We start from the raw sequence: 22,459 nt of genomic DNA, 5'->3' as shown, positions 1-22,459 counted from the left end.
GTGACACCTAGGGTGTAGGGGAGATGAATGGGAAGGAAAGAAGATAGGAGACCACGTGCTACCTAGGGTGTAGGGGAGATGAATGGGAAGGAAAGGAGATAGGAGACCACGTGACACCTAGGGTGTAGGGGAGATGAATGGGAAGGAAAGGGGCTGTATCTGTATGTCGTGTGATGTCAATATAAGGTCAAGTCAAATGTGTGTGTGTCTCTGACTACTTGTCAGTCAGTTGCTACTCAGAGCATTGTCTACCTCGGTCAGTAGAGCGTTGCATGGCGATGAACTTGGCTCCGAATTCTGCTGGTGGACTTCTTCCCGGGACTCAGGGGGGTGGGGGTGGGGGTGGGGGGGGGGGGTCAGCAGACCCAGGGGTGAAGGACAGCAGGAGGATCTGATAGGTGCTCACCTCTCCTGCAATAGAAGTGTTGAATGTAGAATAAAGCATCACTCATGGTGATTGGATGTCAAATAAATAAACAAATAAATCCTGGCCAATAGTTGAGAAGAGATGCTGTCGCTAGGCTAAGCCCAGATCTGTATGTCCACTCAACCACATCTACTAATCATGGACCAGAGGGTCAATCTGAAGGTATAGACAGGATGAGGGAGAGAGACAATTCACCATCAGAGTAGGAATGCTGATCTAGGATCAGGTCCACTCTGTCCATATAATTCTAGTATTCATTATGATCTTACCTTTTGCGAATTCTTAGTCTGGATTGTTCCCTTGGGTCAAACTGGACTCTGTATATTAATGAAATATGATTAGCATTGTAAATCCATATGTACATGTACTAGCTAGCTAGCTAGCACTGTAGTAGTACCTAATATAGGATAGTTGTTATTAGCTATTATAGATTAACGTCATGATGATAAGCTCCTCCTACATGTGATCCAGTATTAAAGTTGACCTCCAGTGGCCACCACAACTCCTCCAGCCACATCTGGAAGGCCAAGACAGACAAACAGACAAACAGGCAGACAGACAAGCTGGCAGACAGACAAGCAGGCAGACAGACAAGCTGGCAGACAGACAGACACAGACAGGCAAAGCTGGCAGACAGACAGATACAGGCAGGCAGGCAGGCAGACAGACAAAGCTGGCAGACAGACAGACATACAGACGCAGACAAACAGGGAGACAGGCAGACAGACAAGCTGGCAGATAGACAGACAGGGGCAGGCAGGCAGACAGACAGACATACAGACAGGCAGACAGGCAGGGCAGACAGACAGACAGGCAGACAGAGTTGGCAGACAGACATATACAGGCAGGCAGGCAGACAAAGCTGGCAGACAGACAGATGCAGACAAACAGGGAGACAGGCAGACAGACAAGCTGGCAGACAGACAGACAGGGGCAGGCAGGCAGACAGACAGACATACAGACGCAGACAAATAGGGAGACAGGCAGACAGACAAGCTGGCAGACTGACAGGGTCAGACAGACAGACAGACACCCACACAGACAGAGCTGGGCAAAATAGACAAAATGCAAAACAAATGTTGCTATTTATAAGTTGCACCTCCGTCACTGGGTCGCGTCATGCCATCATTAGGAATGTTCTCAAGCCACCCTCTGCCAGCGGCGACACATTAGCGCCCAAAAGATGTGATAGATGGAGGCTATGACTGTTTTTTGTCTAAACAACACTATAGTGGAATGAAAATATAAAATGACATTGCTAAAATGTTTGGTAGGAAACAACTTTGCCGCCATCATGTCGTCAAATGGATTGCAATGCTGTCATTAGCTAGCAAAGTTAATAAAAAATAGATAGCAATGCTAATGTTGACGTTACCTAGCTAAACATTTGTGTGGTCTACCCTCAGTCTTAGCTAGCTAGCTAACGTTGTACTGCATCTAATGTCTAAGCTGGCTAAATCAAAATGATGACAAAAGGTTTTCTTTCTACTCCTCTTGCAATGACATTGTATTTCCAAGCCACTTGAATGCACCTTTTGAGTTCTTGAGAAGAACCATAGCTAGCTACCGTAGCGATCCCCTTCAAGAGCAGATCATTTCTGTTCATCATTTCTATAGCTTGCTAGCTAGCTAGATGGCTGTGCTAGAAATGATATAGAATCATGCTAGGGCAATTGACAAAAAGGACACTTACCTAAACTGTTCCTCTTTGTATCCTCTTGGTTGTGCAGGTAGAGTAGCTAGCTAATCTCCTTTCCCAGAGGGGGGGGGGGGGGGGGGACACTACACGACTTTCATAATCCTTCACATTAAACGACAACCACTACAAGATTCTTCACTTGGTGATGAGGATTCTCGATACCATACCGTCTCGCCAACACAATAATGTGATGTGATTAGACTGTTAACAACGAGCTGAGGCTCAAAGCAGCCTTAAACATCTTCAATGAGAAATTCATGTTTGCCATCTACAGAGTTGAAATATCTAGCCACCATTTTGAATTGAATAACATTACTTGCGAACTTCAGAGCTGTAAAGATTTGACAGGCAAGTACAAACGCATACTGGCCTGCACAACAAGTGTGTTGAAGAACTTGACTGGCCTGCACAGAGCCCTGACCTCAACCCCATTGAACACCTTTCGGATGAATTGGAACACCGACTGCGAGCCAGGACTAATCGCTCAACATCAGTGCCCGACCTCACTAATGCTCTTGTGCCTGAGTGGAAGCAAGTCCCCGCAGCAATGTTCCAACATCTAGTGGAAAGCCTTCCCAGAAGAGTGGAGGCTGTTATAGCAGCAATGTTCCAACATCTAGTGGAAAGCCTTCCCAGAAGAGTGGAGGCTGTTATAGCAGCAATGTTCCAACATCTAGTGGAAATCCTTCCCAGAAGAGTGGAGGCTGTTATAGCAGCAATGTTCCAACATCTAGTGGAAAGCCTTCCCAGAAGAGTGGAGGCTGTTATAGCAGCAATGTTCCAACATCTAGTGGAAATCCTTCCCAGAAGAGTGGAGGCTGTTATAGCAGCAATGTTCCAACATCTAGTGGAAAGCCTTCCCAGAAGAGTGGAGGCTGTTATAGCAGCAATGTTCCAACATCTAGTGGAAAGCCTTCCCAGAAGAGAGGAGGCTGTTATAGCAGCAATGTTCCAACATCTAGTGGAAAGCCTTCCCAGAAGAGTGGAGGCTGTTATAGCAGCAAAGGGGGAGGACCAACTCCATATTAATGCCGATGATTTTGGAATGAGATGTTCGAAGAGCAGGTGTCCACATACACTACCTTACCAAAAGTATGTCAATATTTGAATGATTTATTTTATATAGTCCATTTTTACTCGTCTTTATCAAGGGTGTCAATCATTTCAAACCCCACTGTATGCACTTGTATGTAATTAAAATATGTGTTGATACATATATAACCATATATGGGCATATAACACATAGAACACATAGTAACATGTAACTGCCAGAATAAAGGAAACACTTGAGTAAATGAGGGATGCAAAGTATTTTGAAAGCAGGTGCTTTCACACAGGTGTGGTTCCGGAGTTAATTAACCAATTAAAAAATCCCATCATGCTTAGGGTCATGTATAAAAATGCCCAGTTGCCAATTATTTGGGCTATCATTGCTAGAAGAGATCTCAGTGACTTTGAAAAGAGGGGTCTCAAATGAGCATAGGGGGTTTAAAGGGTGTGTGTGTGTGTGTGTGTGTGTGTGTGTGTGTGTCTGTCAGTCACCAGATCTCAACCCAACTGAACACTTATGGGAGATTCTGGAGCTGCGCCTGAGACAGTGTTTTTCACCACTATCAACAAAACACCAAATTACGGAATGGCTCATGGAAGAATGGTGTCACATCCCTCCAAAAGAGTTCCAGACACTTGAAGAAGCTATGCCTAAGCACATTAAAGCTGTTCTGGCAGCTCATGGTGGCCCTATTAAGACCCTTTATGTTGGTGTTTCCTTTATTCTGGCAGTTACCTGTAGATTACCATTTATCATGGGACTGACCATAGACACGTCCTTTGGGCAGGGCAGTGCCTCCGTTGGCCAGGCTGTTGAGCTCTCCGGTGGACTCTCCTCTCCGTGACTCTCCTCCGGTACCACCAGTTAACGGCAGCACGGCGTCGTCTGTCCCCTTGGCGCCCGGTAGCTCCTTGAACACGGGAAGCTCCTCCTCCTCCTCCTCAGGGATCTGTTCTAAGGACTCGTCTGAGATCCTGGACAGGGCAGCTCGCTCCTTCTTTATTCGACCTGACCGGGGGGGACGGTGACAACACATTTACACACACATTTACACTGTACACACATACTGTCGCAACTCATTAAAGAACCACGACAAGGCACCTTTTTTCTGCCTGACCAGTGAGGAGACTGTGTCAGGATGATACGTACACAATAACAATAATAATAATAATATTAACAACAATAATATATACTATTAACAATAATACATAACACTATTTACAATAATAATCCTATTAATATGGACGGTCAAGAGTAGATGGGACGGTCAAGAGACTAAATGTTGAGAAAGTTCAAGGCTTGCTTGACATATACACACTGGTATGATGATATGCACACACACACAGAAATGTAGGTCTAGAAAATCATTGGACATTTTGGGTCATTTAGCAGACACTCTTATCCAGAGCCACATCTCAGTTAGTTAGCTACCTTAAGATACTGTAACTAGGTGGCACGACCACATCTCAGTTAGTTAGCTACCTTAAGATACTGTAGCTAGGTGGGACAACCACATCTCAGTTAGTTAGCTACCTTAAGATACTGTAACTAGGTGGCACGACCACATCTCAGTTAGTTAGCTACCTTAAGATACTGTAGCTAGGTGGGACAACCACATCTCAGTTAGTTAGCTACCTTAAGATACTGTAACTAGGTGGCACGACCATATCTCAGTTAGTTAGCTACCTTAAGATACTGTAACTAGGTGGGACAACCACATCTCAGTTAGTTAGCTACCTTAAGATACTGTAGCTAGGTGGGACAACCACATCTCAGTTAGTTAGCTACCTTAAGATACTGTAACTAGGTGGCACGACCACATCTCAGTTAGTTAGCTACCTTAAGATACTGTAACTAGGTGGGACAAGCACATCTCAGTTAGTGCATTCATCTTAAGATATCTAGGTGAGACAACTACATATCACAGTTGGTTGCATTCATCTCAAGATAGCTAGGTGAGACAACTACATATCACAGTTGGTTGCATTCATCTTAAGATAGCTAGGTGAGACAACTACATATCACAGTTGGTTGCATTCATCTTAAGATAGCTAGGTGAGACAACTACATATCACAGTTGGTTGCATTCATCTTAAGATATCTAGGTGAGACAACTACATATCACAGTTGGTTGCATTCATCTTAAGATAGCTAGGTGAGACAACTACATATCACAGTTGGTTGCATTCATCTTAAGATAGCTAGGTGAGACAACTACATATCACAGTTGGTTGCATTCATCTTAAGATAGCTAGGTGAGACAACTACATATCACAGTTGGTTGCATTCATCTTAAGATAGCTAGGTGAGACAACTACATATCACAGTTGGTTGCATTCATCTTAAGATATCTAGGTGAGACAACTACATATCACAGTTGGTTGCATTCATCTTAAGATAGCTAGGTGAGACAACTACATATCACAGTTGGTTGCATTCATCTTAAGATAGCTAGGTGAGACAACTACATATCACAGTTGGTTGCATTCATCTTAAGATAGCTAGGTGAGACAACTACATATCACAGTTGGTTGCATTCATCTTAAGATAGCTAGGTGAGACAACTACATATCACAGTTGGTTGCATTCATCTTAAGATAGCTAGGTGAGACAACTACATATCACAGTTGGTTGCATTCATCTTAAGATATCTAGGTGAGACAACTACATATCACAGTTGGTTGCATTCATCTTAAGATAGCTAGGTGAGACAACTACATATCACAGTTGGTTGCATTCATCTTAAGATAGCTAGGTGAGACAACTACATATCACAGTTGGTTGCATTCATCTTAAGATAGCTAGGTGAGACAACTACATATCACAGTTGGTTGCATTCATCTTAAGATAGCTAGGTGAGACAACTACATATCACAGTTGGTTGCATTCATCTTAAGATATCTAGGTGAGACAACTACATATCACAGTTGGTTGCATTCATCTTAAGATAGCTAGGTGAGACAACTACATATCACAGTTGGTTGCATTCATCTTAAGATAGCTAGGTGAGACAACTACATATCACAGTTGGTTGCATTCATCTTAAGATAGCTAGGTGAGACAACTACATATCACAGTTGGTTGCATTCATCTTAAGATAGCTAGGTGAGACAACTACATATCACAGTTGGTTGCATTCATCTTAAGATAGCTAGGTGAGACAACTACATATCACAGTTGGTTGCATTCATCTTAAGATAGCTAGGTGAGACAACTACATATCACAGTTGGTTGCATTCATCTTAAGATAGCTAGGTGAGACAACTACATATCACAGTTGGTTGCATTCATCTTAAGATATCTAGGTGAGACAACTACATATCACAGTTGGTTGCATTCATCTTAAGATAGCTAGGTGAGACAACTACATATCACAGTTGGTTGCATTCATCTTAAGATAGCTAGGTGAGACAACTACATATCACAGTTGGTTGCATTCATCTTAAGATAGCTAGGTGAGACAACTACATATCACAGTTGGTTGCATTCATCTTAAGATATCTAGATGGGACAAACACATATGCGACTTGTTTCAGGGAATTAGGCGTACAGTATGTCGCAAGTCACAACTTCGCAGGCTATTTGAACGTGTATAAAAAATGTTTATATCAAAATGCGTTTTTTTGGCAGAAATGCCTTCTGGAACATTTTAACTTTCATGTGCATTAATAACAAACTTGTATATAGGAATAAAGTAATATTACGAGCCTAGTTGGTTTAGCCACAGAAAAAGTCAGAAACCTTCCCGCTACCCATGATTGGCTGAGATAATGAATGGGCTGGACATGCCGAGAGATGAGTTTCGGATTGGTCTGCTGTGTAGCGTCTTCTGTCTATAAACTGAGCTGCTCGTTATGCGTAATCCTTTCTACGGCCCCCCCCCACAGAACCGTATAATGTGAGTCATGGAGAACTACAAATGTGTTGCTACTGCTCTCAATAACATTGCTGCCCTGAAATTATCAGGCGCTATCGACAAAACGTCCGTGGGAAAAAGTTGTGATGGACTACTTCCACGAGGACGATTCTTATGGCATTGCAAGGTTCAGTGTGAACCAGAGTGACTTGACACAACGGGCCAAGTAAGCTGTACAAACAAAATGGAAACGATACAGAACGTTTTATTTAATAAAAAGGGGTTGCAGTCTGGCATGAAACGTTTATCCATGTATACGGGTAAGGGTCAAGCTTCAGTTTCAGATATTATACGTTTCTGATTTTGTCAGAAAGCTGTTTTCATTGCAAGTTAAAGCTTAATTGTTAGCTAGCTAGCTAATGTTAGGTGGCTGGCTCTCTAGTTAACAGTACGTGTATGATCTGTGGAGTAATATCTCAGAAAGCCATTTGCATTGCTAGTTATAGCCTAATGATAGCTAGCTAACACTGGCCCAGTGTCGTCCGGGTTAGGGGAGGGTTTGGCCGGCCGGGTTGTCCTTGTCCCATCGCGCTCCAGAGACTTCTGGAGCATTGTGTCAAGATGCAGTGCGGCTTGGCGGGGTCGTGTTTCGGAGGACGCACGCCTCTCCTGGGTCCGTACGGAGGTTGCAGCGAAGGAACAAGACTAACTACCAATTGGATATCATGAAATTGGGGAGAAGGGTAAAAACTATTTGGCTACGGAGAGTGTGATCACACAGTCGTCCGGAATAGCTGGTGCTCTCATGTATGCTTCAGTGTTGCTTGCCTCAAAGCGAGCATGAAAGACATTTAGCTCGTCTGGTAGGTTCGCAGTTGGTTTTCTCTTTGTAATAGTTTTTTTTCCAGCCCTGCCACATCCAACAAGCGTCAGAGCTGGTGTAGCAGAAATCAATATTAGTTCTGTTTTGACGCTTTGCCGGTTTTATGGTTTGTCTGAGGGCATAGTGGGATTTCTTGTAAGCTTCCAGATTAGTGTCCCTCTTCTTGAAAGTGGCAGCTCTAGCTTTTAGCTCAGTGCCGGATGTTGCCTGTAATCCATGGCTTCTGGTTGGGATATGTACGTAAGGTCACTGTGGGGACGACGTCATCAATACACGTATTGATAAAGCCCGGTGACTGAGGTGCTATACTCCTCAATACATGTGGAAGAAGGTGCTCTGGTCAGATGAAACCAAAATTGAACTTTTTGGCAACAATGCAACAACACAGCTCATCACCCTGGACACACCATCCCCACTGTCAAACATGGTGGTGGCAGCATCATGGTTTGGTCCTGCTTTTCTTCAGCAGGGACAGGGAAGATGGTTAAAATTGATGGGCAGATGGATGGAGCCAAATACAGGACCATTCTGGAAGAAAACCTGATGGAGTCTGCAAAAGACCTGAGACTGGGACGGAGATTTGTCTTCCAACAAGACAATGATCCAAAACATAAAGCAAAATCTACAATGGAATGGTTCAAAAATAAACATATCCAGGTGTTAGAATGGCCAAGTCAAAGTCCAGACCTGAATCCAATCGAGAATCTGTGGAAAGAACTGAAAACTGCTGTTCACAAATGCTCTCCATCCAACCTCACTGAGCTCGAGCTGTTTTGCAAGGAGGAATGGGAAAAAATGTCAGTCTCTCGATGTGCAAAACTGATAGAGACATACCCCAAGCGACTTACAGCTGTAATCGCAGCAAAAGGTGGCGCTACAAAGTATTAACTTAAGGGGGCTGAATAATTTTGCACGCCCAATTTTTCTGTTTTTGATTTGTTAAAAAAGTTTGAAATATCCAATAAATGTCGTTCCACTTCATGATTGTGTCCCACTTGTTGTTGATTCTTCACAAAAAAATACAGTTTTATATCTTTATGTTTGAAGCCTGAAATGTGGCAAAAGGTCGCAAAGTTCAAGGGGGCCGAATACTTTCGCAAGGCACTGTATATATATATATACAGTACCAGTCAAATGTTTTCCATTATTTTTACTATGTTCTACATGGTTGAATAATGGTGAAGCTATTCAAAACTATGAAATAACACATACGGAATCATGTAGTAACCAAAAAAGTGTTAAACAATAAAAAAAAGTAGCCACCCTTTACCTTGACAACAGCTTTGCAAACTCTTGGCATTCTCTCAACCAGCTTCATGAGGTAGTCACCTGGAATGCATTGCAATTAACAGATGTGCCTTGTTAAAAGTTAATTTGTGAAATGTCTTTCCTTCTTAATGCGTTTGAGCCAATCAGTTGTGTTGTGACAAAGTAGGGGTGGTATACAAGGTAGGGGTTAAATTAAATGGGCTGAAACACGGGCCCAGAAGATATGATATGCATATAACTGGTTGATGTGGATAGAAAACACTCTACAGTTTCCAAAACTGTTAAAATAGTGTCTGTGAGTATAACAGAACTGATTTAGCAGGCGAAAACCTGAGAAAAATGCATTCAGGAAGTCGTTTTTTTTTGGTTTTGTAGTTTTCTATTCCATGCCATTACAGTATCCATTGACTTAGGACTCCATTTGCAGTTCCTATGCCTTCCACTAGATGTCAACAGTCTTTAGAAATCGTTTCAGGCTTGTATTCTTATAAATGAGGGAGTAAGACCAGTCTGAACGAGTGGACCCTAACGTGTCGCAGAGCTTTTTCATGCGCATGTGCATTTCTTGTTTACCTTTTTTACTGACGACGTCATTGTCCGGTTGAAATATTATAGATCATTTAGGCTAAAAAACTACCTGAGGATTGAATATAAACATCGTTTGACATGTTTCTATGAACTTTACAGATACAATTTGGATTTTTTGTCTGATTGTTTTGACTGAGTTTGAGCCTGTGGATTACTGTGGATTACTGAAGAAACAAAACGGAAGATTTTGGAAGATTTTGGATATAAAGAGACATCATCGAACAAAAGGAACATTTATTGAGTAAATGAATGTCTTCTGATTGCCACCATATGAAGATCATCAAAGGTAAGGGATACATTTTCTCTCTATTTCTGAGTTTTGTGACGCTTCTGCATGGCTGGTTACTGTTTGTAATAATTTGTCAACAGGGCTATGTTCTGGGCTAGGTATGTTCTGGGCTAGGTATGTTCTGGGCTAGGTATGTTCTGGGCTAGGTATGTTCTGGGCTAGGTATGCTTTCGCCGAAAAGCATTTAATAAATATGACACTGTGGTTGATTTAACAAGAGGTTAATCTTTAAACCTATGTAAAATATGTTTTGTTTTCAGAATTTTTATAATGAGCATTTCTGTATTTGAATTTGGTGCTCTGCAATCTCACTGGATGTTGGCCAGATGAAACGCTAGCGTCCCACGTACCCTAGAGAGGTTAAACCCTCCTGGATGTGAGAGGTTAAACCCTCCTGGATGTGAGAGGTTAAACCCTACTGGATGTGAGAGGTTAAACCCTCCTGGATGTGAGAGGTTAAACCCTCCTGGATGTGAGAGGTTAAACCCTCCTGGATGTGAGAGGTTAAACCCTCCTGGATGTGAGAGGTTAAGTAAACAAATACGGAAGATTTTACCAAATAAGGTGAAGTCCATATTATGCCAAGAACAGCTCAAATAAGCAAAAATAAATGACAGTCCATCATTACTTTAACACATGAAGGTCAGTCACAAGGGGAAATTTCAAGAACTTTGAAAGTTTCTTCAAGTGCAGTCGCAAAATCCCTCAAGTCTTATGATGAAACTGGCTCTCGTGAGGACCGCCACAAGAAAGGACGACCCAGAGTTACCTCTGCTGCAGAGGATAAGTTCATTAGAATTACCAGCCTCAGAAATTGCAGCCCAAATAAATGCTTCACAGAGTTCAACTAACATCCACTGTTCAGAGGAGACTGCGTGAATCAGGCCTTCATGGTCAAATTGCTGCAAAGAAACTACTACTAAAGGACACCAATACGAAGAACAGACATGCGTGGGCCAAGAAACACGAGAAATGGACATTAGACCGGTGAAAATCTGTCCTTCGGTCTGAAGAGTCCAAATTAGAGATTTTTGGTTCCAACCGCCATGTCTTTGCGAGATACAGAGTAGGTGAACAAATTATCTCTGCATGTGTGGTTCCCACTGTGAAGCATGGAGGAGGAGGTGTGATGAACACTTAACCAGCATGGCTACCACAGCATTCTGCAGCGATACACCATCCCACCTGGTTTGCGCTAAGTGGGACTATGGTTTGTTTTTCAACAGGACAATGACCCAACACACCTCCAGGCTGTGTAAGAGCTATTTGACAAAGAGGGAGAGGGATGGAGTGCTGCATCAGATGACCTGGCCTCCACAATACCCAACCTCAACCCAAATGAGATGATTTGGGGTGAGTTGGACCGCAGAGTGAAGGAAAAGCAGCCAACACAGTGCTCAGCATATGTGGGAACTCCTTCAAGACTGTTGGAAAAGTATTCCAGGTGAAGCTGGTTGAGAGAATGCCAAGAGTGTACAAAGCTGTCATTAAGGGAAAGAATATCAAATATAAAAAATATACTTTGATTTGTTTAAAACCTTTTTGGTTACTACATGATTCCATATGTGTTATTTCATAGTTTTGATGTCTTCACTATTATTCTACAATGTAGAACATAGTACAAATAAAGAAAAACTAGGCGTGTCCAAACTTGTGACTGGTCCTGTGTACATGGGAAGCAGGCAAATGACGTTCACTGAGCTGTGAAGACAGACTGACAGGGGTGAGACAATTCATTTTAATTTATCTTTGTGTTATTTTGTTGTTGTTTGCAGGTGCACTATCCTTCAAACCCTCTGTAGCCAGGTCCATCTACTATCCTTCTGACCCAGGTCCCATCTACTATCCTTCTGACCCTATGTAGCCAGGTCCCATCTACTATCCTTCTGACCCTATGTAGCCAGGTCCATCTACTATCCTTCTGACCCTATGTAGCCAGGTCCATCTCCTATCCTTCTGACCCTATGTAGCCAGGTCCCATCTACTATCCTTCAAACCCTCTGTAGCCAGGTCCCATCTACTATCCTTCTGACCCAGGTCCCATCTACTATCCTTCTGACCCTATGTAGCCAGGTCCATCTACTATCCTTCTGACCCAGGTCCCATCTACTATCCTTCTGACCCTATGTAGCCAGGTCCATCTACTATCCTTCTGACCCTATGTAGCCAGGTCCATCTACTATCCTTCTGACCCTATGTAGCCAGGTCCATCTCCTATCCTTCTGACCCTATGTAGCCAGGTCCCATCTACTATCCTTCAAACCCTCTGTAGCCAGGTCCCATCTACTATCCTTCTGACCCAGGTCCCATCTACTATCCTTCTGACCCTATGTAGCCAGGTCCATCTACTATCCTTCTGACCCAGGTCCCATCTACTATCCTTCTGACCCTATGTAGCCAGGTCCCATCTACTATCCTTCTGACCCTATGTAGCCAGGTCCATCTACTATCCTTCTGACCCAGGTCCCATCTACTATCCTTCTGACCCTCTGTAGCCAGGTCCATCTACTATCCTTCTGACCCAGGTCCCATCTACTATCCTTCTGACCCTATGTAGCCAGGTCCCATCTACTATCCTTCTGACCCAGGTCCCATCTACTATCCTTCTGACCCTATGTAGCCAGGTCCATCTACTATCCTTCTGACCCAGGTCCCATCTACTATCCTTCTGACCCTATGTAGCCAGGTCCATCTACTATCCTTCTGACCCTATGTAGCCAGGTCCATCTACTATCCTTCTGACCCTATGTAGCCAGGTCCATCTCCTATCCTTCTGACCCTATGAGGCCAGGTCCATCTACTATCCTTCTGACCCTATGTAGCCAGGTCCATCTCCTATCCTTCTGACCCTATGTAGCCAGGTCCCATCTACTATCCTTCAAACCCTCTGTAGCCAGGTCCATCTACTATCCTTCTGACCCAGGTCCCATCTACTATCCTTCTGACCCTATGTAGCCAGGTCCATCTACTATCCTTCTGACCCTATGTAGCCAGGTCCATCTCCTATCCTTCTGACCCTATGTAGCCAGGTCCATCTACTATCCTTCTGACCCAGGTCCCATCTACTATCCTTCTGACCCTATGTAGCCAGGTCCATCTACTATCCTTCTGACCCAGGTCCCATCTACTATCCTTCTGACCCTATGTAGCCAGGTCCATCTACTATCCTTCTGACCCTATGTAGCCAGGTCCATCTCCTATCCTTCAAACCCTATGTAGCCAGGTCCATCTACTATCCTTCTGACCCTATGTAGCCAGGTCCATCTCATATCCTTCTGACCCTATGTAGCCAGGTCCATCTACTATCCCTCTGACCCAGGTCCATCTACTACCCTTCTGACCCTATGTAGCCAGGTCCATCTACTATCCCTCTGACCCAGGTCCATCTACTACCCCTCTGACCCTATGTAGCCAGGTCCCATCTACTATCCTTCTGACCCTATGTAGCCTGGTCCCATCTACTATCCTACTGACCCTATGTAGCCAGGTCCCATCTACTATCCTTCTGACCCAGGTCCCATCTACTATCCTTCGGACCCTATGTAGCCAGGTCCATCTACTATCCTTCTGACCCTATGTAGCCAGGTCCATCTACTATCCTTCTGACCCTCTGTAGCCAGGTCCCATCTACTATCCTTCTGACCCTATGTAGCCAGGTCCATCTACTATCCTTCTGACCCTCTGTAGCCAGGTCCATCTACTATCCTTCTGACCCTATGTAGCCAGGTCCATCTCCTATCCTTCTGACCCTATGTAGCCAGGTCCCATCTACTATCCTTCTGACCCAGGTCCATCTACTACCCTTCTGACCCTATGTAGCCAGGTCCCATCTACTATCCTTCTGACCCTATGTAGCCAGGTCCATCTACTATCCCTCTGACCCTATGTAGCCAGGTCCATCTACTATCCCTCTGACCCAGGTCCATCTACTACCCTTCTGACCCTATGTAGCCAGGTCCATCTACTATCCCTCTGACCCAGGTCCATCTACTACCCTTCTGACCCTATGTAGCCAGGTCCCATCTACTATCCTTCTGACCCTATGTAGCCTGGTCCCATCTACTATCCTACTGACCCTATGTAGCCAGGTCCCATCTACTATCCTTCTGACCCAGGTCCCATCTACTATCCTTCTGACCCTATGTAGCCAGGTCCATCTACTATCCTTCTGACCCTCTGTAGCCAGGTCCATCTACTATCCTTCTGACCCTCTGTAGCCAGGTCCATCTACTATCCTTCTGACCCTCTGTAGCCAGGTCCATCTACTATCCTTCTGACCCTCTGTAGCCAGGTCCCATCTACTATCCTTCTGACCCTATGTAGCCAGGTCCATCTACTATCCTTCTGACCCTCTGTAGCCAGGTCCATCTACTATCCTTCTGACCCTATGTAGCCAGGTCCATCTCCTATCCTTCTGACCCTATGTAGCCAGGTCCCATCTACTATCCTTCTGACCCAGGTCCATCTACTACCCTTCTGACCCTATGTAGCCAGGTCCCATCTACTATCCTTCTGACCCTATGTAGCCAGGTCCATCTACTATCCCTCTGACCCTATGTAGCCAGGTCCATCTACTATCCCTCTGACCCAGGTCCATCTACTACCCTTCTGACCCTATGTAGCCAGGTCCCATCTACTATCCTTCTGACCCTATGTAGCCAGGTCCATCTACTATCCCTCTGACCCTATGTAGCCAGGTCCCATCTACTATCCTACTGACCCTATGTAGCCAGGTCCCATCTACTATCCTTCTGACCCAGGTCCCATCTACTATCCTTCTGACCCTATGTAGCCAGGTCCATCTACTATCCTTCTGACCCTCTGTAGCCAGGTCCCATCTACTATCCTTCTGACCCTATGTAGCCAGGTCCATCTACTATCCTTCTGACCCTATGTAGCCAGGTCCATCTCCTATCCTTCTGACCCAGGTCCATCTACTACCCTTCTGACCCTATGTAGCCAGGTCCATCTCCTATCCTTCTGACCCTATGTAGCCAGGTCCCATCTACTATCCTTCTGACCCTATGTAGCCAGGTCCATCTACTATCCCTCTGACCCAGGTCCATCTACTATCCTTCTGACCCTATGTAGCCAGGTCCCATCTACTATCCTTCTGACCCTATGTAGCCAGGTCCATCTACTATCCTTCTGACCCTATGCAGCCAGGTCCCATCTACCATCCTTCTGACCCAGGTCCATCTACTATCCTTCTGACCCAGGTCCATCTACTATCCTTCTGACCCTATGTAGCCAGGTCACATTTACTATCCTTCTGACCCTATGTAGCCAGGTCCCATCTACTATCCTTCTGACCCAGGTCCCATCTACTATCCTTCTGACCCTATGTAGCCAGGTCCCATCTACCATCCTTCTGACCCTATGTAGCCAGGTCCCATCTACTATCCTTCTGACCCTATGTAGCCAGGTCCCATCTACTATCCTTCTGACCCAGGTCCCATCTACTATCCTTCTGACCCTATGTAGCCAGGTCCATCTACTATCCTTCTGACCCAGGTCCCATCTACTATCCTTCTGACCCTATGTAGCCAGGTCCCATCTACTATCCTTCTGACCCTATGTAGCTAGGTCCATCTACTATCCATCTGACCCTATGTAGCCAGGTCCATCTACTATCCATCTGACCCTATGTAGCCAGGTCCCATCTACTATCCTTCTGACCCAGGTCCCATCTACTATCCTTCTGACCCTATGTAGCCAGGTCCCATCTACTATCCTTCTGACCCTATGTAGCCAGGTCCCATCTACTATCCTTCTTACCCTATGTAACCAGGTCCCATCTACTATCCTTCTGACCCAGGTCCCATCTACTATCCTTCTGACCCAGGTCCATCTACTATCCTTCTGACCCAGGTCCATCTACTATCCTTCTGACCCTATGTAGCCAGGTCACATTTACTATCCTTCTGACCCTATGTAGCCAGGTCCCATCTACTATCCTTCTGACCCAGGTCCCATCTACTATCCTTCTGACCCTATGTAGCCAGGTCCCATCTACTATCCTTCTGACCCTATGTAGCCAGGTCCATCTACTATCCTTCTGACCCAGGTCCCATCTACTATCCTTCTGACCCTCTGTAGCCAGGTCCATCTACTATCCTTCTGACCCAGGTCCCATCTACTATCCTTCTGATCCTATGTAGCCAGGTCCCATCTACTATCCTTCTGACCCAGGTCCCATCTACTATCCTTCTGACCCTATGTAGCCAGGTCCATCTACTATCCTTCTGACCCAGGTCCCATCTACTATCCTTCTGACCCTATGTAGCCAGGTCCCATCTACTATCCTTCAAACCCTCTGTAGCCAGGTCCATCTACTATCCTTCTGACCCAGGTCCCATCTACTATCCTTCTGACCCTATGTAGCCAGGTCCATCTACTATCCTTCTGACCCTATGTAGCCAGGTCCATCTCCTATCCTTCTGACCCTATGTAGCCAGGTCCATCTACTATCCTTCTGACCCTATGTAGCCAGGTCCATCTCCTATCCTTCTGACCCTATGAGGCCAGGTCCATCTACTATCCTTCTGACCCTATGTAGCCAGGTCCATCTCCTATCCTTCTGACCCTATGTAGCCAGGTCCCATCTACTATCCTTCAAACCCTCTGTAGCCAGGTCCATCTACTATCCTTCTGACCCAGGTCCCATCTACTATCCTTCTGACCCTATGTAGCCAGGTCCATCTACTATCCTTCTGACCCTATGTAGCCAGGTCCATCTCCTATCCTTCTGACCCTATGTAGCCAGGTCCATCTACTATCCTTCTGACCCAGGTCCCATCTACTATCCTTCTGACCCTATGAAGCCAGGTCCATCTACTATCCTTCTGACCCAGGTCCCATCTACTATCCTTCTGACCCTATGTAGCCAGGTCCATCTACTATCCTTCTGACCCTATGTAGCCAGGTCCATCTCCTATCCTTCAAACCCTATGTAGCCAGGTCCATCTACTATCCTTCTGACCCTATGTAGCCAGGTCCATCTCATATCCTTCTGACCCTATGTAGCCAGGTCCATCTACTATCCCTCTGACCCAGGTCCATCTACTACCCTTCTGACCCTATGTAGCCAGGTCCATCTACTATCCCTCTGACCCAGGTCCATCTACTACCCCTCTGACCCTATGTAGCCAGGTCCCATCTACTATCCTTCTGACCCTATGTAGCCTGGTCCCATCTACTATCCTACTGACCCTATGTAGCCAGGTCCCATCTACTATCCTTCTGACCCAGGTCCCATCTACTATCCTTCTGACCCTATGTAGCCAGGTCCATCTACTATCCTTCTGACCCTATGTAGCCAGGTCCATCTACTATCCTTCTGACCCTCTGTAGCCAGGTCCCATCTACTATCCTTCTGACCCTATGTAGCCAGGTCCATCTACTATCCTTCTGACCCTCTGTAGCCAGGTCCATCTACTATCCTTCTGACCCTATGTAGCCAGGTCCATCTCCTATCCTTCTGACCCTATGTAGCCAGGTCCCATCTACTATCCTTCTGACCCAGGTCCATCTACTACCCTTCTGACCCTATGTAGCCAGGTCCCATCTACTATCCTTCTGACCCTATGTAGCCAGGTCCATCTACTATCCCTCTGACCCTATGTACCCAGGTCCATCTACTATCCCTCTGACCCAGGTCCATCTACTACCCTTCTGACCCTATGTAGCCAGGTCCATCTACTATCCCTCTGACCCAGGTCCATCTACTACCCTTCTGACCCTATGTAGCCAGGTCCCATCTACTATCCTTCTGACCCTATGTAGCCTGGTCCCATCTACTATCCTACTGACCCTATGTAGCCAGGTCCCATCTACTATCCTTCTGACCCAGGTCCCATCTACTATCCTTCTGACCCTATGTAGCCAGGTCCATCTACTATCCTTCTGACCCTATGTAGCCAGGTCCATCTACTATCCTTCTGACCCTCTGTAGCCAGGTCCATCTACTATCCTTCTGACCCTCTGTAGCCAGGTCCATCTACTATCCTTCTGACCCTCTGTAGCCAGGTCCCATCTACTATCCTTCTGACCCTATGTAGCCAGGTCCATCTACTATCCTTCTGACCCTCTGTAGCCAGGTCCATCTACTATCCTTCTGACCCTATGTAGCCAGGTCCATCTCCTATCCTTCTGACCCTATGTAGCCAGGTACCATCTACTATCCTTCTGACCCAGGTCCATCTACTACCCTTCTGACCCTATGTAGCCAGGTCCCATCTACTATCCTTCTGACCCTATGTAGCCAGGTCCATCTACTATCCCTCTGACCCTATGTAGCCAGGTCCATCTACTATCCCTCTGACCCAGGTCCATCTACTACCCTTCTGACCCTATGTAGCCAGGTCCATCTACTATCCTTCTGACCCTCTGTAGCCAGGTCCCATCTACTATCCTTCTGACCCTATGTAGCCAGGTCCATCTACTATCCTTCTGACCCTATGTAGCCAGGTCCATCTCCTATCCTTCTGACCCAGGTCCATCTACTATCCCTCTGACCCAGGTCCATCTACTATCCTTCTGACCCTCTGTAGCCAGGTCCATCTACTATCCTTCTGACCCTCTGTAGCCAGGTCCATCTACTATCCTTCTGACCCTCTGTAGCCAGGTCCCATCTACTATCCTTCTGACCCTATGTAGCCAGGTCCATCTACTATCCTTCTGACCCTCTGTAGCCAGGTCCATCTACTATCCTTCTGACCCTATGTAGCCAGGTCCATCTCCTATCCTTCTGACCCTATGTAGCCAGGTCCCATCTACTATCCTTCTGACCCAGGTCCATCTACTACCCTTCTGACCCTATGTAGCCAGGTCCCATCTACTATCCTTCTGACCCTATGTAGCCAGGTCCATCTACTATCCCTCTGACCCTATGTAGCCAGGTCCATCTACTATCCCTCTGACCCAGGTCCATCTACTACCCTTCTGACCCTATGTAGCCAGGTCCATCTACTATCCTTCTGACCCTCTGTAGCCAGGTCCCATCTACTATCCTTCTAACCCTATGTAGCCAGGTCCATCTACTATCCTTCTGACCCTCTGTAGCCAGGTCCATCTACTATCCTTCTGACCCTATGTAGCCAGGTCCATCTCCTATCCTTCTGACCCTATGTAGCCAGGTCCCATCTACTATCCTTCTGACCCAGGTCCATCTACTACCCTTCTGACCCTATGTAGCCAGGTCCCATCTACTATCCTTCTGACCCTATGTAGCCAGGTCCATCTACTATCCCTCTGACCCTATGTAGCCAGGTCCATCTACTATCCCTCTGACCCAGGTCCATCTACTACCCTTCTGACCCTATGTAGCCAGGTCCATCTACTATCCTTCTGACCCTCTGTAGCCAGGTCCCATCTACTATCCTTCTGACCCTATGTAGCCAGGTCCATCTACTATCCTTCTGACCCTATGTAGCCAGGTCCATCTCCTATCCTTCTGACCCAGGTCCATCTACTACCCTTCTGACCCTATGTAGCCAGGTCCATCTCCTATCCTTCTGACCCTATGTAGCCAGGTCCCATCTACTATCCTTCTGACCCTATGTAGCCAGGTCCATCTACTATCCCTCTGACCCAGGTCCATCTACTATCCTTCTGACCCTATGTAGCCAGGTCCCATCTACTATCCTTCTGACCCTATGTAGCCAGGTCCATCTACTATCCTTCTGACCCTATGCAGCCAGGTCCCATCTACCATCCTTCTGACCCAGGTCCATCTACTATCCTTCTGACCCAGGTCCATCTACTATCCTTCTGACCCTATGTAGCCAGGTCACATTTACTATCCTTCTGACCCTATGTAGCCAGGTCCCATCTACTATCCTTCTGACCCAGGTCCCATCTACTATCCTTCTGACCCTATGTAGCCAGGTCCCATCTACCATCCTTCTGACCCTATGTAGCCAGGTCCCATCTACTATCCTTCTGACCCTATGTAGCCAGGTCCCATCTACTATCCTTCTGACCCAGGTCCCATCTACTATCCTTCTGACCCTATGTAGCCAGGTCCATCTACTATCCTTCTGACCCAGGTCCCATCTACTATCCTTCTGACCCTATGTAGCCAGGTCCCATCTACTATCCTTCTGACCCTATGTAGCTAGGTCCATCTACTATCCATCTGACCCTATGTAGCCAGGTCCATCTACTATCCATCTGACCCTATGTAGCCAGGTCCCATCTACTATCCTTCTGACCCAGGTCCCATCTACTATCCTTCTGACCCTATGTAGCCAGGTCCCATCTACTATCCTTCTGACCCTATGTAGCCAGGTCCCATCTACTATCCTTCTTACCCTATGTAACCAGGTCCCATCTACTATCCTTCTGACCCAGGTCCCATCTACTATCCTTCTGACCCAGGTCCATCTACTATCCTTCTGACCCAGGTCCATCTACTATCCTTCTGACCCTATGTAGCCAGGTCCCATCTACTATCCTTCTGACCCTATGTAGCCAGGTCCCATCTACTATCCTTCTGACCCTATGTAGCCAGGTCCCATCTACTATCCTTCTGACCCTATGTAGCCAGGTCCCATCTACTATCCTTCTGACCCAGGTCCCATCTACTATCCTTCTGACCCTATGTAGCCAGGTCCATCTACTATCCTTCTGACCCAGGTCCCATCTACTATCCTTCTGACCCTATGTAGCCAGGTCCCATCTACTATCCTTCTGACCCTATGTAGCCAGGTCCATCTACTATCCTTCTGACCCTATGTAGCCAGGTCCCATCTACTATCCTTCTGACCCTATGTAGCCAGGTCCATCTACTATCCTTCTGACCCTATGTAGCCAGGTCCCATCTACTATCCTTCTGACCCTATGTAGCCAGGTCCCATCTACTATCCTTCTGACCCTATGTAGCCAGGTCCCATCTACTATCCTTCTGACCCTATGTAACCAGGTCCCATCTACTATCCTTCTGACCCAGCTCCCATCTACTATCCATCTGACCCTATGTAGCCAGGTCCTATCTACAATCCTTCTGACACAGGTCCCATCTACTATCATTCTGACCCTATGTAGCTAGGTCCCATCTACTATCCTTCTGACCCAGGTCCCATCTACTATCCTTCTGACCCTATGTAAACAGCTCCATCTACTATCCTTCTGACCCTATGTAGCCAGGTCCCATCTACTATCCTCCTGACCCAGGTCCCATCTACTATCCTTCTGACCGTATGTAGCCAGGTCCCATCTACTATTCTCCTGACCCTATGTAGCCAAGTCCATCTACTTTTTAACTCATCGCAAGTGTGGCTTGTTTGGTGTCAGCTGTGAAGGAATACCACAACAAGTCAACTACTTGATTGATGAAGGCATGTCATTCAGCAAAGGCAGCAGCGCAGTCCTGAACTACATGCACCATTTATTCACCAACTACGGAGTTGGGGAGACACGTGAACTGTGATAACTACAGTGGCCAAAACAGGAACAAGTTTGTTCTCTGGTATTGTGTCTGATGGACCATGCACAACTTCACCACACTCTGGCCCTTCACTTCATGATCACAGGCCACACCAAGTCACCCCCCCCCCCCCCCCCCCGACTAGTGCCCTCGGCCTCATCAAGCGGCGCTTCAGAAAGACCAGAGTGAACACTCTGTCTGAGATTGCTGGTGCTGTGAAGGGCAGCACTGTGACAAGGGTCAACATCCCACAGTTGGTTGGACTGGAGGATAGTACCGTACCAGCACTTTAGGTGAGGTATGAGGTTATTCTTCTTATCTAAACTCGGAAGATGGATTGATGTTGGGTTTTAATGTTTTAATTTAATTTAATCTACATTTTGTTTAGTTATTTCCTGTTTTACAGCTTCGATGCTCTGAAGCCTGGTGTTGTTGTCGCCAGCGTTGGGAACCATGTTAGAGCCTCTTAGTCTGGAACAGGTTTCAGCTGCTGCACAACGCTGACATCCTTCCTCCCAAAGATGGTCTGCCTGTACAAGCACCACCTGCCTGTACAAGCACCACCTGGACTGGACACAGCTAGACAATCGTATATTTTTTGAGAAGATCAGAGAGTTTTGTGACGAAGAAGCTACGGACATCACATGCCCTGCACCGAAAGTCAAGGGCAGGAAAGAAACAGGCACTCCGAAAATAGATTCCCTCATTCGGACGGACCAGTTCATCACCGGGGGAAAGGTCCCAGTCCTCAGCACTATCAGCAGTGCCTCTATTCACATAACTCTCTCCTTACACACACGCTATAAGTCACTGCTACTATTTATTATTTGCTCCTGCTGTTCAGCTACATTACCCCTGATTATAATGCTTATTAACTACCTCATCAATCACCAGTATCCCTGATATGGTCTTGTACATACTTTATTTTATTCCCTACTGACATTGATACTTGTTCTTTTTTTCCCTTTA

At 46.0% G+C, this 22,459-nt stretch overlaps 1 protein-coding gene across 5 annotated transcripts in view; it reads right to left on the bottom strand.

Moving 5' to 3' along the window:
* Positions 1-22,459, bottom strand: part of LOC109882301 (sodium-dependent phosphate transporter 2-like) — a 149,037-nt gene that overhangs the window by 31,644 nt on the left and 94,934 nt on the right. For all 5 annotated transcript variants that reach the window (XR_004207761.1, XM_031816691.1, XM_031816686.1 and 2 more), the window contains one exon: positions 3,943-4,185. Coding sequence is in view for 4 of the 5 variants with exons in the window: in XM_031816691.1 (XP_031672551.1) it covers positions 3,943-4,185 (243 nt within the window). In the remaining variant the exon portion in view is untranslated. The remainder of the gene's footprint in view (positions 1-3,942; positions 4,186-22,459) is intronic.

The sequence above is a fragment of the Oncorhynchus kisutch genome, linkage group LG3 (assembly GCF_002021735.2).
Source record: "Oncorhynchus kisutch isolate 150728-3 linkage group LG3, Okis_V2, whole genome shotgun sequence".
Classification (NCBI taxonomy): domain Eukaryota; kingdom Metazoa; phylum Chordata; class Actinopteri; order Salmoniformes; family Salmonidae; genus Oncorhynchus; species Oncorhynchus kisutch.
Note: the sequence above shows the minus strand (reverse complement) of the source record. Positions and strands in the feature narration are given on the sequence as shown.